General features: G+C 34.9%; 1 protein-coding gene across 2 annotated transcripts in view; it reads left to right on the plus strand.

Moving 5' to 3' along the window:
- Positions 1-18,152, plus strand: part of Ttc37 (tetratricopeptide repeat domain 37) — a 79,080-nt gene that overhangs the window by 52,138 nt on the left and 8,790 nt on the right. Inside the window, exons 35-40 of one of the 2 annotated variants that reach the window (XM_005382246.2) lie at positions 346-399; positions 578-689; positions 4,343-4,471; positions 8,480-8,601; positions 11,394-11,552; positions 17,657-17,809. In XM_005382246.2, coding sequence (XP_005382303.1) covers positions 346-399; positions 578-689; positions 4,343-4,471; positions 8,480-8,601; positions 11,394-11,552; positions 17,657-17,809 — 729 coding nt within the window. The other variant, XM_005382248.2, reaches the window with a different exon arrangement.

Raw genomic sequence — 18,152 nt, forward strand, 5'->3', positions numbered from 1 at the left:
GCCTCTTGCTCTCTTTTCCCTCTCTCTTTGTCCCACAGTCTCCAATATTGGTAAAAAGTGCATACTTTCAGGTGCCACTGTAACTTTTGAACCTTCAATGAATATTTTAATAGCAAAGTTGAAATGTTCAAGCTGGTCTTTAAAAAATTTTTCTCTTTTATTTTATTGTGCAAAAAAATCCCCTGGTCTTTTAAAGTAATAACAAATTAATATTTAAGGAGTTAAGAGTTGTGTGATAAAACTGACCATTTCAAATGACTCAGTGGTAGACTTTATTGGTATTAATGTCTACTATTTCATGAAAGTGTTTGCATTTGTCTAAATAATTAATATTTTATGTTATAGGGAGGTGCTGTCGCAGGAAATGTGGCTCATATTCTGGATTCAAATCATGGAAAGGTTAGTTTGCCTCAGTATAAAGAAGTATTTACCCAGTTAGATAATGTTGACAGAACACTAAAGTAATTTTTCTTTATAGCTTTAGGGGTTACATCGTATGAAATAGAATCTGTAAGTCAGCTTGGAAGACAGGGAGCCGTGAAGAGAATTGGGTAACACACTTCTTTTTCTCTTGTAGAAGGCGTTACTATACACTGCCGTGAATCAATTGGCTATGGGAAGCAGGTCAGCAGAAGAGGAAAAAAATATTGCGCTGAAGACCATTCAAAAGGCAGCGCTTCTTTCTCCAGGTGAATAGGAAATGATCCATTGTATTGAGACTTTATCAGCTTTGCATTTGTCATAGGAGTGAAGTTCATATTTCTGTGAAATAAAATAAAAAGTAATTTTAAGGAAATGTTTTAAGGTTTTTTTATATTATTATGATTGTTTGCATTAGGGTACTCATAACTAAGAAAAATAAATAAATATTTTATGTTAATTATTTAAAGGGAACGTCTAAAAGGGAACATCTGGTTAAAGATTCTTTATTACCTTTTATTGAGAATCTGAGTGATACATTTTCAAGACGTGGTTTTAGTTCCTTTTTTTTGTCAGTCTGGGTGATGAGGTTACCTATAACTGCTAACTTATTAAATCATGTTATTTTGGTGTGTGGTTAACCTTTTTTTTTCAATTTTTATTTCTTTACTTGTACATGTTTGCAGTATGAAATGATCACGTTCCTCGTGGAGAGTCGGTCCATGTGCCTTAACGCATCCCAGTTCATTTCCTCCCCTTCTCTTCCTCTCCCTCCCTCTGCCCTCCATCTCTGGGTCTCCTTTCCATTTACAAAAGATCTATCCCCTTATTTACTATTGTCTGTCTTTTATTTTGGTCTTTATTCATATTTTGGGTTTTCACATAAGAGAAGCCATGTGATACTTAAGCTTTTACTTCTGAAGGTGTATCGATTTTCCTACAAAAGACTCAAGTTTGTCCTTCTTTCTGGCACAGTAGTACCCCAGTGTGTATACATACCACATTTTCTTTAATCATTCATCTGTTGATGGAAGTGGCTTGTATGTAGTTAACTTCATGAAGGTTGGGGCTGTGTCCTTGTTTTGGTTAGTGCCATACCTTAGCTGGCAATGACCAGTTCTCCCCAGCTGTGTCATGTGTATGTTTTTGGTCGCAAAAGCGATGAGGATTGCATATAACTGCTTCAGCGTGTTTCCTTGCCACTTAGAGGACTGAGATACATTGTAGGGCTACAAGGCAAATTTTTTCATACTAATATTAGATATGGAATACAGCATGAAAAATTTATTCCCCTAGAATACTTCAAACACTTGCTAGCACAGAATGCTATTGTTTGGCTGGGTACTTCGGGAAACAAATTGTACAAAGAACAAGTTCAGTGGATCCCAACTAAGCTGCAACATATCTAACATTTCAGCAGTTATTTTATAAAACACATAAATAGACCAACATCTGTAATTCATCCTTTCTTTCATTTTGACACAGTTTGAACAAAAAGAGACCTAAACATTTCAATATGTCTGGTTATATATGGGTAAGTTTGTGATTTTTAGAGTTGGTTATCAAGTAAGTATTAGATGGATTTGCTCTTAAGAGTTCTTACTGTGTATCTGGAAGGATGGAAGGTCTTTGAGCCTTTGATTATATCAGTGATGTAAACTTTATAATCCAAAGTTCCCAGAGAAGGTCCTTATTCAGGTAAGGTCCCAATTTCAAGTCTTTCTTCTATATTATCTGGAGACACACATACTCTAGGAAGCAGAGTCATCATATGTTTAAAGCAGGGTGAGGTGGTAAAGATGAGCACTTGAGACTTGTCCTTGGAGCCCGGTGAACACGAACGTAACTGTAAGGCATCTAATCCTTGATGACTTCAAGTTGAATAAAGTACAAAGGTTATTCTAACAAATCTTTGCAGAAGTTTAAAGATAACCCTAAGAATTTGTAACTAAAGGGAAGAAAATTCAGTTTCTGCTAGATTTGTGCTTCTTTGAGTGTATGTGTTTAAAAATGTTATTGGCATATTTTAGATATACATAATGATAACATTCATTAAAGGGAATTTGTACCTGTACATGATATATGTTGCTTCTTCTAAGAGGCATTTTTAATTTTAATAATTTGTACTTAAAAGCTTTAGGTTTATGGTTTATGTACTATCCTGGAATCACTTTTTTCATAGGTAATTTGCATTGCTAATTACTTATGAACAGTTCCTGGAAGTAGTAGTTCTTCTGTATTGTGAGTGTAGAAATTGCTGCAAAGTATGCCCTACCCACCCTTATGAACTATAGAATACCATAAGGCCTCTAATGGGGTTCTTCACTTAATCTTAGAAGTAAGTCTCTGTTCAGAAATTGAGCCTACATCCATTGTAATCATAGGGTTTTAGACTTGAGCCATCATCTAACTTAGTTGTCCTTGTTTTATAGAAAAATGAATCCAAAGGAAAAGCTGCCATATAGTAAATTACTAGACCGAAACCAAGATCTAAGGTTCATCATGTTGCTATCATTATGGAGTAATTAGGTCCTGTCATGAGTTCTAGGGAGCAGTCCCCATTGTTTATTTTAGAATTTGGTTATATGTTAATGTAACTTAAAGTGGTCCTTATCTGGGGCAGACATTATTTTGTAATATGGAGGTATATATATTTATTTCTTTTTATAAAAGTTTTTGACCCATGTAAGATATTTAATGATTCTTATACTATCTGTAGTAATACTAACCATCTATCATAAGTACAATATATATTTCAGACTGATAGATTTGCTTTAGATGGTCCAACAAGGTAGAAAAAATATAAAGCTAATGCTAAAAACTATAATTAGAGAACTGTGTTATTATTATTATTTTATTTTTTTATTTTTTCTGGTACTGGGAATCAAACTCATGACCTTGCACTTGCCAGGCAAGTGCTGTGCCGCTGAGCTAAATCCCCAGCCCCAGAACTGTGTTATTAACCAGCACCCCCTGTGAGATTTTAAAATCATCTGTTCATTGTTTAATGGTTATAAGACTAAAGTACTAACATTTGAAGTAAACTGCAAAGTAAAATTTATAATAATAAAATTTACAATAACCAAAATTTTAAATAAAACCTCCTAAGTTCTAAATCTTCTATCTTCTATCAAAGGTAACTTTGTTTTTGAGACAGGGTCTCGCTGTGTAGTTCAGGCTGGCCTTGAGCTCACTTTGTAGCCCAGGCTGGTCTTGAACGTGCAAGGATCCTCCTGCCTCAGCCTCCCGAGTGCTGGGAGTTGGGTGTGCACCACCACACCCAACTACAAATAACTTTCTTAAAAAGGGTCCACACCCCTAACCTCTGTTACCTCTTTGACCCACAGCTGTTCACATGTGAGGGCAGAAAGGAAAGATCAAGCCAGTGGAAGGAATTGTAGGTGTACACGAGCTTTGCTTCGAGCGAGGAAGTGACTTCCATGCTTTCCTGTTAGAGCACAGACAAAACACTGAGCCTGTCTTTTGGCTCATGTGTTCTTAAGAACTAAAACATTGTGTTATTTTGCTTATCCCCTGACTGAGCCTTGCAGCCAGGAGCTGAGTGATAAAGATAAGTGTGTGTCGGAGGCTTGTCCTGTGTCTAGTGAAAGTGAATGAAATTGCCCTCCCTACAGTAGCACAGCACTCTTGGCAAATGCACTAACCAGCCGTGGAAAAGGAGCTTCATAGGATATTTTTCATCCTCTGATGTGCTTAAAAAAATGGCATATCTTGAAGGATAAACGTAGTCCTGTAATGTGTCTTCTGAAAACAACTTCATTGTTTCCTTTCAGGAAAGTGGAATTTTTCTGGAGAAACAACTTTTATTCTTAGAGTCTACCTAGATGCTCCTGTTTTAGTTTTGATAGCTCTCTGCTATGTTGATATTAGCAAGCCCTCTAATTCTATTTCCTGCCGTTAGGTGACCCTGCTGTCTGGGCTGGGCTGATGGCGGCCTGTCACGCAGATGATAACCTGGCTCTTGTGAACAACACTCAGCCCAAGAGGATGGATTTATACCTGGCTCTGTTATCTGCTGTTTCTGCTTCAAGTAAGTTGTAAGGCACATTTTTATACATGATTTAAATCAAGCTCCTCCAGTGATTAAATCAGGAACACAAAGAACTTCACTATATATTGTTACAAAAATACATGCATTAAAGAGTTCATACTTATATAGCAGTACAGAAACGTGATCATGTACTGTATGTAATTTTATTTCTTTACCTCTTAGAAATCCAGTTTGTTCTGTTAGCTGAAATCTTATATAGCCATTTATGTGCTTTGAGACTTGATTATGTTTTGGGTTCGAGGTGATCTAGAAAAGTCTACTAAAACCAGCACTGAAATTGTGCTGTGAATCTCTCTTGAAGCCTTGGCCAGAAGACCTGATAAATTAGTTAGATTGAGCCAGCACTGTCTTGTAAATCTATAAATCCTTTCACTGAAAAGTTATCTGTATTTAGCATCATGAATAGATTAACCAATTAACCTATTTTTGTCTTTGATGAATAGTGTTCACTTTTTTTGTCGTTGTTTTTTTGAGGGAGGATCTTGCTATATAGGTTAGGCTGGCCTTGAACTCACTTTGTAGCCCAGGCTGGCCTTAAACTCCAGGTGATCCTCCTGCCTCAGCCTCTGGAGGGCTAGGATTACAGGTGTGCACCACCATACTTGGCTGCTGATGTTTTTTAGTAAACATCGTTTTTTGCCTATCTTTAGACACTACCACAGCAAAATTTTAAAAGTAGATTTTTCTTTACTGGTGTTATATGTTTGAAATAGTTTAATAAAATGAACTTATTTTAAGCAGTAAGTCAGAAATACCTAAAAAAATCAGTATTTTAAAAATATACTCTTCAGATTAAAAAAAAAACTATTTGTTTTTTATATACTCTGATAATTTCTTTATAGACCATAGATATTCAAGTGATATTTGATATTGCTGGATTAAATACCACATTTTTAACTGTTTTCTGTTTGTTTGCTTCCTGTGTCGTGGGTGTGCCTGACATTAATTTGGGGACATTTTCAGTTATTGTTTTCTCAGCCGTTCATTTTTCTGTCTTTCCTTCTGGGATTTCCGTCACATGCAGTACTTACGCCTTTTGTAGTAGGCCCGCAGTTTGTGGAAATTCCTTTCTGTGACCTTCAGTCCTTCTGTTTATTTTCAGTTTGGGTGCGTTATGCTCACTGCGGAGATCCCCTCATGTCTGGAAGTTCTTTCATGAGCCATGTCCAGTCTCTCAATAAGCTCATGAAAAGCGTTCTGTGTCTCAGTGTTTTCGGTGTCTGGCATTTTTGTTTCTTGGAAGTTCCATCTCTTTGCTTACATGGCCCATCTGCTGTCCACGCTGTCCACGTTGTCCGTCACGGCCCCAAGCGTATTAATCATAGCCGTTTAGTTCCTGTCTCAGAATTCCAGCCTCCTAGCCATATCTGAGCCTGGTCCTGATGCTTGCTCTGTCTTTTTAAGCTGTATCTTTTGCACTTGTAATTTTTTCTTGATAGTTGTGACATACTGAGTAAAAGTAACTGCTCTAAAAAAAGCCTTTGGTAAAGCCGTGGAAGGGAGGGGGAGTGGGCAGTGCTCTGGATTCCCGCAAGTAAGCCAGTGCCCTGGCGCGTGGCACAGTTTTCTCAGTCCACCTCAGCCCTTTTAGTGGGACGGGCCAGACGGAACGGCCTTGAGTTGGGTGTTTGTGTTCTTCCACACGGAGGCCTTTATTGTAGGCCTGGTTATGCCCACTGCCGTTTGGCAATATCCTTCAAGTACCTAGTGCTCTAGGAATTTCAGGTGTTTTTCCACAGTGGCTGTTAGAAACACAAACCACTTCCACTGTCCTGTAAACTCTGAGGTTGTTTTTCCTCGTCCTTTTGAGTGGGTTTTTTCAAGCCTCAGGTAGCTTCCTCATCCACATGCTCTGGCCAGCAGTGAGCTAAAGAATTGAGGGGTCCTTTGTAGGTATCTGGAGTTCTCTGTTCACCTCTTTACTGTCCGGTACTCTGTCCTGCAACTCTAGCCACTGTGGCCTCCCTGGTTTTTCCAGCTCATCTCTTCAACTCAGGGAGTTTTCTGGGCCCACTTGGGTCTCTTTTTCCTGAGCTGCAGCCTGCAAGTTCTCCAGGCAGTAAGCTGAGAGGGAGCTCTAGGGCTCACCGTATTTGTGTCTCCTCTGAGGAAATGTTGCTTTGCACTGATATAATAGTGGGACATAAAATCAGTAAAGATATAATAAAGAATTGAAAAACGCTGTCAGTCAGCTTGACGTCGTTGACATTTACAGAACACCACTTTCTCCTAACAACAGAGCAATGTCTGTTCCTTAAGTGCTCAGCGAACACTGCCTTCCCCCAAATCACATTATGGGCCACGAAGCAGGTTGCAATAAATTTAGAAGAATTCTGCTTATATAAAGTATGCTATCTTAATATGCTGGAATTAAACTAGAAATAAGCAAAAGAAAAAAAAAACTAGAAAACTCTCAAATACTCAGAAATGAAATGACGTACTTCTAAATATCACAAACCTAAAGAGCAAATCAAAAAGGATATTACAAAATATTTTGAAATGAACACAGCTTATCCAAATTCTGTGGTATTCTTGAAGCACTGCTTACAGGGAAATCAGTCTTAACTGTCCACATGAGAAAAGGAAAAAGGCTTCCCTGAAATTAATGACCTCAGCTTCAACCTTAAGCGTCCAGAAAAAGAAAGATGAAATTAAATCCAAAGTAAGCAAGAGAAAGGAGATAAAAAGAGTAGAAATCTGTGAAATTAAACAGGAAATCGGTGCAACCAAAACCTGCTTGTTTGAGAAGATCAGTGAAATTTGTAAAGCTCTGGCCAGATGGATCAGGAGAAAGCAGAAAGGAAGCACCAGTACTGGGAATCAGAGAAAGTGTGGCACCGTAGCTGTTAAGAGCTGAATAAGGGTCTTATGAGCAACTTTATGCCGTGAAATTTGAACACTTACAGGAAATGAGTGAGTTCCTTAAAAGACACAAAGCTTGCTCAAGAACAAATAAATTGAATAGCTATATATATCTATGAAGGACATTGAATTTATAGTTAAAAAAATCTCACAAAAGAAAGTTCAGGACTAGACGGCCTTGCTGATGAGCGTTACCAAACATTTAAAGAAGAAATAGTACCAATTCTCTACCAGTTCTTCTAGAAAATCAGAAAGATGGTATCTCTTTCTGTCATCTTTTATGAAACAAGCCTTTTCTGAATACCAAAACCAAAGATATTAGAAGAAAACTACAGAACAATATCACTCCTAAATATAGATACAGAAATTTGTATCAAAGCTCTAGCAATTCAAATCCAAGAACACATAACATAGTAATATTTCATGGTCAAGTGGTTTGTTCTAGAAAATTGAAAAAGAATGTAATTCACTATGTTAACACCCAGAAAAGAGTTTGTGCTAAATAATTCCTTTTATATGAAATAATTCCTTTTATATGAAATTATTTAGAAAATGTAAACTGGTCTGTTGTGATAGAAGAATTTTAAGAATTGCTTGGGGACAGGGAAAAGGAATTGGGCAAGTTGGAGACAAAGGTGATTATAAAGACGCTGGAGGAAACTTTTGGTAATGATTAATATTATCTTGATCAAGATTAATATTATCTTGATAATATTAATATTGTCATTATCTTGATTGTAGTGATGGTCACTATGTATAACTATGTCAGAACTCTTCACGTTGTATACTTCGGTACCTGCAATTTATTTTACTTCAATTATATTGGAGTAAATCTTTGAATTTTTCAAATGAATTCTTTTCATTGTTACTGCAGATACACTGATTTTTAAATGTGAACCACAGTTATACACGGCCTTAACTTAGTCACTCGTAAACTCCTATCATGAAACTTTTCAGAAACGTACAGTATCGCATGTCAGAATAGTCTATGGTTTCCCAGTGACACATGTAAGTTTTAAAAACTGCCTGTGCATGGTAAGTTTAATTATAATGCTTTTCAGCAACTCCCTTGAGAGTACATTATCGATTACAGAAGAAAGTAACATTGACATTTTTTGTTTACAGTTAAGGACAAAAAAGTTCTTGAAAATTACAACCAATCTCTTGAGAAGTGGTGCCTCTCACAAGCTGTCACTGGTCTACTTGATACGGGAAGAACAGCTGAAGCTGAATCTCTCTGCACAAAGGTATTGTTACAAGGTTACGCACTGACATTCATGGATTCGTTCTCACCCAAAAATGACTTCAGAAAGGGAATGTATTATTTAAAGAGTGTGGTGGTGGTGCTGGCGGTGGTGGCGATGATGACGACATCTAGCATTTATTGATGACTTGCTGCAAGTTAGACGCACACTCACTGTCTTGTAATTGAGATTTGTGTGAGTCCTGTGCTGTTTATGATGTAGGTGCTTATTATTATCACCATTTTTACAGATGATGAAATTAATTCTTAGAAGGGTAAGTAATATGCCCAGGAGCTCAGAATTAGAAGTGGGTATAGTTGCAGTTTGAATTTATATTTATCTGACTATAGGACTCAAGCTCTTAATAGATCTTTTTTTTTTTACTTTTGTATGGTTTTGAGTTTTATGCAGGAGGCAGTCCATATTTTTGTTTGATTTCTGGTTACTCTGTTTAGAATACTAAACAGTGTTTTCTAATATGCCTTCAGTTTTCCAAAACCTGAACAGTGATGGTGAACCTATGGCAGGCATGTTACTGTGTTTTTCTTTTAAGACAAAAGATGTTAATGTAGAGTTTTTTGTTTCTAAACTAAAACCTCAGTATTCAGGTTTAATTGCAGTCTTAGCACTTTGCACTAGATAAGTGGGCTTTGCGTTGCATTTTGGTACTTGGTCTCTGCCATCACTCACATAGAATGAGTGTAGAGGTTACTGATAGGGGGCTGGACCTACTCACTAGGCAGTTTTTACAGGCCGCACTGTAGAGCTTTGTACTTGCACACTCTGAGTAAATTCTTACCTTCTTGCCTAACACATAGTGGGAGCTCAATAATTATTCATTGAATGAGTGAATCAGTTTCATAAACTTACTCAAATAATTTAATAGTTAAGAAGAATTTTAAACATGGCTTTTCTAGGAGCTGGGGATTTAGCTCAGTGGCACAGCACCTGCCTGGCAAGCTTGAGGTTGTAAATTCGATTCCCAGTACTGGGAAAAAAACAAAACAAAACAAAAAAACATGGCTTTTCTTGAAAACATTGTGTTTCATAAATGCTTACCAAGGAGATTTTGTTTTCCATTTAGAAACATTTTTTGAAAGAGCAGTATAAATTTTACAGAGAAAGAAAAATGGACTTTTGAAATTCCCTTTGGTCAGCTCTCTGAAAATCAAAGTAATACATTTTTTCTTTTATGTAAAGAATCTAAGTCCAGAGCAGACTATTATGTGTGTTTACTAAGCATAAGTTAAAAGTTGCTTTGTGCTAATAGAATAAAGAATACTTCATGAGCCTTTCCTTACCATTTAATGGTTCTAGTCCCTTACTTAGAAGAAACAATCAAATACATTTTAGAAATGTTTGAGTATAACCTAATGAGTAAAAAAATAGGTAAGCATAGTTTCTAGAAGAAAAATTAAGGAAATAAATATTTTAACTGAAGAAGAGTTTGAAGATTCCCAACACAGAATTGATGACATTTGAGGTGACCAAAGTGCTAGTTACCCTGATTTGATTATGACACACTGTTTATATTGTTTCACATTATAATTCTGTACACCATAAATAAGTACAAACATTAAATGTCAAGAAAATACAAATATGTCCCTGAAGTGAAATTAATGAAACACCATTTTCTATTAATAAGAATGAATAAAATTTGAAATAATTAGCATCTTGGAAATACTGACTCTTCTGATCTATGAACATGGTATTATTTTTCCAATTATTTGTGTATATAATTTATACCAGGTATATTTTGTACTTGTTAGTATATGGAACTTATGCATATTTTGTTAAAGTTACTTCTGCATACTTAGTATTTTGTATGCTGTTTTACACAGTTTATTTTAATGGCCAGTTTTTTGTTCCTAGTACGTAGTAATAACTGTTGACTTTTATATGATTGCAGCCTGCACACACACTGAGCTCAGTTGTTAGATATAGTAGCTGTTCTTGGTGATTTTCTAAGCTTTGTCTATGTATGTGATCATGTCTGCAAATACTCTTTTTTTTTTTTTTCTTGGTACCCGGAATCGAACTCAGGACCTTGCGCTTGCCAGGCAGGCGCTTGTGCTACTGAGCTATATCCCAGGCCCCATGTCTGCAAATAAAAGCAGCTTTAGTTGAGAAGGAAAGAGGAACAAGGATGGAAGGGAGAGAAAGAAGGAAGAATTCTTCCATTTATATATGGGAGGAGGTACATGTCCATGCATATTTTATGTATGTATCCATGTAGTTTAGGATATAAAAGCTTGGAGAATGACAATGAGTGCTTACTCTTATTCCAAATGCCTCAGAAGTCTGTGCTGAGAAGAAAGACATAGAGGAAATATCTTCAGTAAGAGGTTGAGAAAGAATAAAGTTATACATCTTTCCTTTTTTATATATTATAATTTGTTCTAGTACAATAGTGATAGCCTTCACTCTTAATTTCACATCTTCTTAGTGTAGGTATTTGCATTCAGAACCCACATTTTGCGAGATACCACCTGAGAATAAATTTACTCAAATAATTTAATAGCTAAGGAGAATTTTACCTCTCCATACAGTCAAGAGACATCTGAAAGCTAAACTAAATGATTTACACACCACAATAATATCAAGACTTATGTTAAATGTATTTAGATGTAGGCTTTGATATTTTGAAACTGTTCCAGTCCTTTGTTTATTTAGAGTCTGTAGTTGTTCATACTGTAATAAGAAAAGGCTTAGATTAAGAATTATTCCTCCAACACTTTTACTTTGATTATGTAAGACCCTATTTGATTTATTCCTGTTTTGGGTTTAATTTTTAGAATTTGAAAAGTAACCCTGATCAACCAGCTGTTATCCTACTTTTGAGACAAGTTCAGTGTAAGACACTCCTAGAGTCACAAAAACCACTCCCAGATGCTGTACTTGAGGAACTGCAAAAAACAGTCATGTCCAACTCCACCTCCGTTCCAGCTTGGCAGGTAAGCTGTCTCCTTTCTGGAGTCCTGAGTTAAAACACTCCGTGATTTCATTTGGGGCCAGGGATACGCTCTGTGTACATTTAAGTCTTGATTTTAGACTCACCATATAACTATCAGGTTCAAGAATGTAAAGGGCACTGTGGTTAGAGGAACCAAAGAAGTTTAATACTAATTTAGGATCTGTTACTATAATGCTTCAAAACTTCTTAATTATTGATTGTAATTTTCCTCAATTTGAAACACTGATAAAGATACTGTCTTTTACATGGGGATTAAGTAAGAGTTAAAGAAATGTTGTAGGCATTTTGTGATAAGGGTACTGTAATGGTTTTTAAACTCTACCTTTAGAAGAAGTGTGTGTCGTTCTTTTCCTGCTATTTTAAGGTAATCCATATCCAAGATTCTAGTGGGTGTTTAGTGCTTTTAGAGATAGGAATTTTGAGCACTGAGGGTTATATCAGCAGATTATCGACTCTTTAACCGGCTCTGGCTACCCCTGCTGATGTATACACAGGGATCTCTGTGTCTCCCATTCTAATTGACAGTAAAATACAAAGAAGCCTGTAATCATTTGTTTCAACTTGGTACATTTCTTTCTGTGTCCCAGAGAATGTATTGGAGGCCTTTGGTATAGATTTTATAGAAGCTTATTTTACTATGATTTGTTGTTTATTCTGTGCTTTCATTTTATCAACTGTTTGAGTCCCTGGATTAAATAATATCTAATGGCATAGAATAGTTAGGTTATGCAAGCTGAGCTTCCGTTTTTATTCTAATCCTTAAGCATATGTTTTCTTGTTTCCCTTCTTTTAGCGTAAATTTGCCAAATGAGATCTAGCTACTTTATTTCTAAGGTCAATTAGATATTGATTTCCTATTCTTTATCATGGGGAGAATTACCTTATCAAAATAAAAGATAAAAAAATTGGGCAGGTTATATAATGAGCAAAACATTCAAAAGATTGTGTTGTTTTATATTAAATTTATAAGAAATAAAAAATACCACTTGAATTTTTACATATGTATGTACATGTTTACCTACCACTCATATCAAGACAAACTTTCCAGCTTCCGATGCTTCTCTCGGTAGATTTTCTCCCTGAGGCCTCTCCCCACTCCCACAAAAAGGAAATTGCTATTCTGACTTTGGCCACTTCTGTCTAGTTTTGCCTCTTTTCAGACTTTATGTAAATGGAATGTTCATTTGTATCTGACTATTTTTACTCAACATGTCTGTGAGATTCATTTTGTTTGGAATGGCCATTGTTCGTTGGAATGTCTACTTTTGTGTGGGCATAATTTTCTTAATTTTAGGATATATTATATACTTGTGTATATATACTTTTACTACACTACTATAAATGTATGTATATGCCTTTTACTGTACTATTTATGTATATATAGCCCACAAAAATGCTGCTTGACTATCTTTGGCCTCTCTTTTGATGGTACATAGATACAATATATATATATATGTGTGTATATATATATTTTATGTAGTAGAACTTGCTGACCAGTTTTCCAAAATATTTATACCAGTTTATACTCACACTAGCACTGTTATGAGCATTCTAGTAACTAGCATTGCTAGGTTGGTTTTTTTTCTCATTTTGGTAGATATGTAGATAATAGTGTCTTTCAGTTGTTTTAACTTGCATTTACCTGATGACTAATGATGTTGAGCGACTCATCTACTTATTGAGTATCTTCCTTTCTTTGGTGCCTTTGCATAATGTTAATAGGCTTTTTGTTTGTTCTTATGGAATAAATGAATTATTTAAACAGATTATTGGAATTCATTATATTTCTGGGTACAAGCACATTTTTGGATATTTGTATCGTAAATATTTTCTCACATCTCTGGCTTGCCTCAGCACTGTACTGTTACATTTTAATAACATTTCCTACTTTAGTAAGCTACTTTAGCATTTTTGAATAGCTAGTGATTTATTTAGGTGTTCCACTTAAGAACTCTTTGCTTATTCTAAGTTCGTAAAGATTTTCTTTTAATGTTTCATTGTAGAAATTGCTTTACTTTTCCCATTTAGGTCTATAGATTATCCTAGAATTATTTTGTGAATGTTGGAGGGGTCAAAATTATTTTTTTAATGTGGATATCTAACTGAATTACCTGTTCTTTTTTAATTTTATGTCATTAACATTTATTTCAATCAAAGAAATGTGAATTCAGAATGAACGTAAGATAAAACTTCAAAGTATTTGGCAAAACAAATGTTAGGAATTTGAGTAAAATGTTGGTGGTACATGTACCACATATTACAGATAGACATTAACAAAAACAAAAACCACATTGTGAAGACCTAAATTCTGGCTTTAAAAAATCAGTTCAGTAGTATAGTCCCTCAAGAGGAGAAGCGGTTTGCATTTTTACCACAAGTTTTAAAAAGAGCCCATTTTCCTTCTTTAATTGTCACATCATAGCACTGTTTACATGTATAAATCCAAGCCCTTTTATCAGAGAATATCTTAAACCACCACAAGACAATGGCATTTAACAGGGTTTACATATAATGTACTACAGAACATTTGCTTTTGGAAGTAAATATGGTAAAATCTATTCCTATTTTTTTTTATTTTAAAGAGAGAAGAAAAGCCAATAAAACTGATACAAAATTGCAAAACAAGATGATAGGAAATTAACAATGGTTATTATATTGCATATTGTTATCTTCAAAGTAGTTGCTCAGATTACCAGAATACAGGCATGCAAAACTGATCAAACAGCATAAACATAAACTGTTCCTTTCAATGAACTAATGGAAATTAATAGAACAATTATCATAGCTATCTTATGTATATATACATATCTTTTTTTCCTCTTGCTTCTTTTCTCTTTTCCCCCATCCCAGTTGTTTGCTTTTGAGCAGTTTCTTTCCCTTTCACTGTATGAATTGTACCTTTTGGATCTTATTTATATTTACTCTTTGAGTTCCTTACACTAGGGAGACAATATGATGTTTACACGTGTCAATCTGATTTACTTCACTTATGAGTATGGTCTCTAGTTGCATCCATTTACCTATAAAAGCTTCAAGTTTATCTTTCTTTATAGCCGAGTAATATTCCATTGTATAAAAATACCACATCTTTTTTATCCATTCCTCAGTTGATGGACATTTGGGTTGTTTCCAAGATTTAACTATTACAAATTGTGCTGCTATAAACATGGGTGCACATATATCACTGTAGTATGATGTTTTCGATTATTCTGGGAAAATACCCAGAATAGCTGCGTCAAATGGGACCTCTAATCCTGGTTTTTGGAGAAGTCTCCACACTGATTTCCACAGTGGTTGTACTAGTCTGCACTCCTACCAACAATGAAAAAGAGTTCATTGCCTACCCCTGTGTCTTTAAGATTTCCACCTAATTTGTCTCATTGAACCTCATTTTTAAATAAAGTGTGTTACAGAATTACTAATATAGAGGACTTTAGGTATTATGCTATTGATTTCAAGTTTAATTCTAGTTAATTCTAGTTAATTCTAGTTTCTCCCCACAGCCCCTCCAGCATTTGTTATTGGTTGATTTCTTGATGATAGACATTCTTTCTGGGGTGAAATGGAATCTCAGTTTTGTTTTAATTTGCATTTCTTGAATGACCAATGATGTTGATCATTTTTTCATATATTTATTTGCCACCTATATTTCTTCATCTGAGAAGTGTATATTCATCTCAGATACCCATTTTTGTATTGGGTCTTTGAATTTGGGGGGCCTGATTTTTAAAATTTCTTTATGTGTTCTAGATAGAAGTCCTTTGTCTGAGGAGCAATTGGCTAAAATTTTTTCCCAATTTGTGGGTTTTCCTTTTACTCTGTTGGTGATTTCTTTTGATGCACAGAAACTTTTCAATAAGGTGAGATCCCAGTTGTTCATTATTTGAAGTATTTTCTGTGCAGTCTGGTTTTTGTTCATGAACTCTCTGCCTACCCCTATGTCTTCAAGATTTCTACCTAATTTGTCTTCCCGTAGATTTAGTGTTTCTGTTTTAATATTTAGATCTTTGATCTATTTTGACTTTAGTGCATGGGATAGACATGGGTCTAGTTTTAGTTTTTGGCATGTGGAAAGCCAGTTTTCCAGCCCCATTTATTAAAGAGGCTATCTTTCTTTCAGTGAACATGTTTGGCCCCTTTGTCAAAGATAAGGTGGCTGAGTGTGTTTGTAGTTGTGTCTGCATCTTCTAATGTGTTCCAGTGATCCTCTGGTCTGTGTTTTTGCCAGTACCATGCTGATTTTATCACAGTAGTTTTGTAGTATAATTTCAAGTTAGGGGTTGTGATGCCTCCTGACTTCTCTTTGTTGACCAAGATTGCTTTTGTTATTCTAAGCCTCTTCTGGTTCCAAATGAATTTTAGGAATGTTTTCTCTAGATTGGTGAGGTATGATAATGGTATTTTGATGGGAATTGCATTAAATCTGTATAACAGTTTTGGGAGTATGGCCATTTTCACAATGTTGGTTCTTCCTATACATGAAGAACCAACTTCTTTGTTCTCCTTTGCCTTAGTGATTTAGGACTTACACATTTCCACATAAACTGTATATGCACAAAAGCTCTCTCTTCATTGAGACTGTGTGGAGTCTGTAGTGTAATTTGGGAAGAATTAAGAAAGAAAGCTCTCCTGAATTATTAAGTATTGGTATATAATTCTTTTTAAAAATTTTTTGAAAAAGTTTATTTGTATAAGAGGTCTGTTTTTTGGTTTTTTTTTTAAAACTATTTAGAGGGATTCACTATTGAAGTCATTTAGGCCAGGAATTTTATTCAGGGAAAGTTTTAAATTACAGATGGAATTTCATATATATGCCATTAAGATTTAAGACTTCTTTTTTTTTTTTTTTGAGCATTGGTGGGTTTCAGAGAATTTTTCCAGTGTATCTCAATTTCAGACTTACTGGCATAAAATTATTCATGATACTATATGTTCTTCACCATTTGCAAGATCAATTGTAATTTTTCCTTCTTATAATATCATTATATTGGTGGCTTGTTTCTCATTTTCTTTGGATAACTTTAGCAATTATATGACTCTTTTCAAAAAGCCAATTTTCTGTTTTGTTGATTTTTTTATCCCTTCTTTGTATGTTATTGATTTCTTTTCTTCATTGTTTCGTTTGCTTTACTTTTGGGGGGTTTGTTTTTCCCCAGCTTCTCAAGATAGAATTTTTTGTTGTTCTAATGTATGAATCCCACAAAATTTTGTATAGTGCTTTCATTGTCATTCTTTGAAATATATTCTAATTTCCATTGGGATTTCTTTCACTCATTTTTAAATAAAGTGTGTTACAGAATTACTAATATAGAGGACGTTAGATATTGTACTATTGATTTCAAGTTTAATTCTAGTTAATCGGAGCATACTTTGTATAATTTTGGTTCTTTGAAATTTGTTGAGATCTGTTTTATTATCCAACATATGGTTAAATTTAGTAATTGTTGCATGTGTAGTTGCAAAAATAGCTAATCAACAGTTATTGGATATAGTCTTTTAAATGTGTCATTTGAATCAAGCTGGTTGTTTAAGTCTTCTGTACCTTTATTGATTATTTATTTATTTATTTTTTAATCATTGTTGAGATAGAGTGTTAAAATCTCCCAGTTATGATTCTGGATTTGTCTAGTTTCATTTCCATCAACTTTTGTTTAATGAATTTTATTAGGTATGTATTTTTGTGTTGAATGAAGTGATTATGAAGTATCCCACTTTATCACTTTAATGATTGTCTTAAAGTCTTTTGTGTTGGCTATTAGTATAATACCTGCTCAAACTTTCTTTTGCTTAGTATTTACGTACTACTCCAGATTTCACATTATGTTTTGATTTTATCCCTACTTACCATCATAGGAGACCTGTAGATATCAGACTAGATATGGCAAGTAGGCTGTTACTAATAAAATAGGCAATGTTATATCCCTTTCTTGAGTTGTAATTTTTGTGTTTTGGGGCTAAAGCCATACTGATAATTACAGAAAAAAATTTGACTTCATCAGAATGTATTGAATTTGCTGGGAGTGGGGAAGCAGACTGTGTACTAAATTAAAATCCATGGCATTCTTTTCTCTTGCTGTTCCTTAGTGGCTGGCGCAAGTGTATCAGTCTCAAGGAATGATGAGTGCTGCAGAGATGTGTTACAGAAAGAGCCTGCAAGTGGCGTCCCAGCAGGGCAGTTGGAGCGGGAAGCTCTCAAGTCTGTTGAAACTAGCACTGCTTGCATTAGAAGTCTGCATGGTAAGATCATGTTGTACTTATGACCATGAAGACTTGATTCCTTTATCTCCTTTTAACGTGAAAGCCGTTCATCTAGTTACATTTCATGGAATTCCTGCTGTCTCATTGTTTCCCATTGTGACTTTTTGGTAGACTTAAAGGATGTAGATTACAGCCAAACATCATCATGACTTTGGAAAAACACTAAGATTGTAATTTTAATAGTTGAATATATATTTTTTTGTTTCTTGGTGGTACAAATTAGTGTTGAACTCTGCTACTCATCTTTGACAAAGATACTAGTATTTAACAGCTTAGTTGTTTCTTAGTTCAATGTGATACTCTTTTTTTTTTTTTTTTTTTT

Source organism: Chinchilla lanigera, unplaced genomic scaffold (assembly GCF_000276665.1).
Source record: "Chinchilla lanigera isolate Chin_1 unplaced genomic scaffold, ChiLan1.0 scaffold00017, whole genome shotgun sequence".
Classification (NCBI taxonomy): domain Eukaryota; kingdom Metazoa; phylum Chordata; class Mammalia; order Rodentia; family Chinchillidae; genus Chinchilla; species Chinchilla lanigera.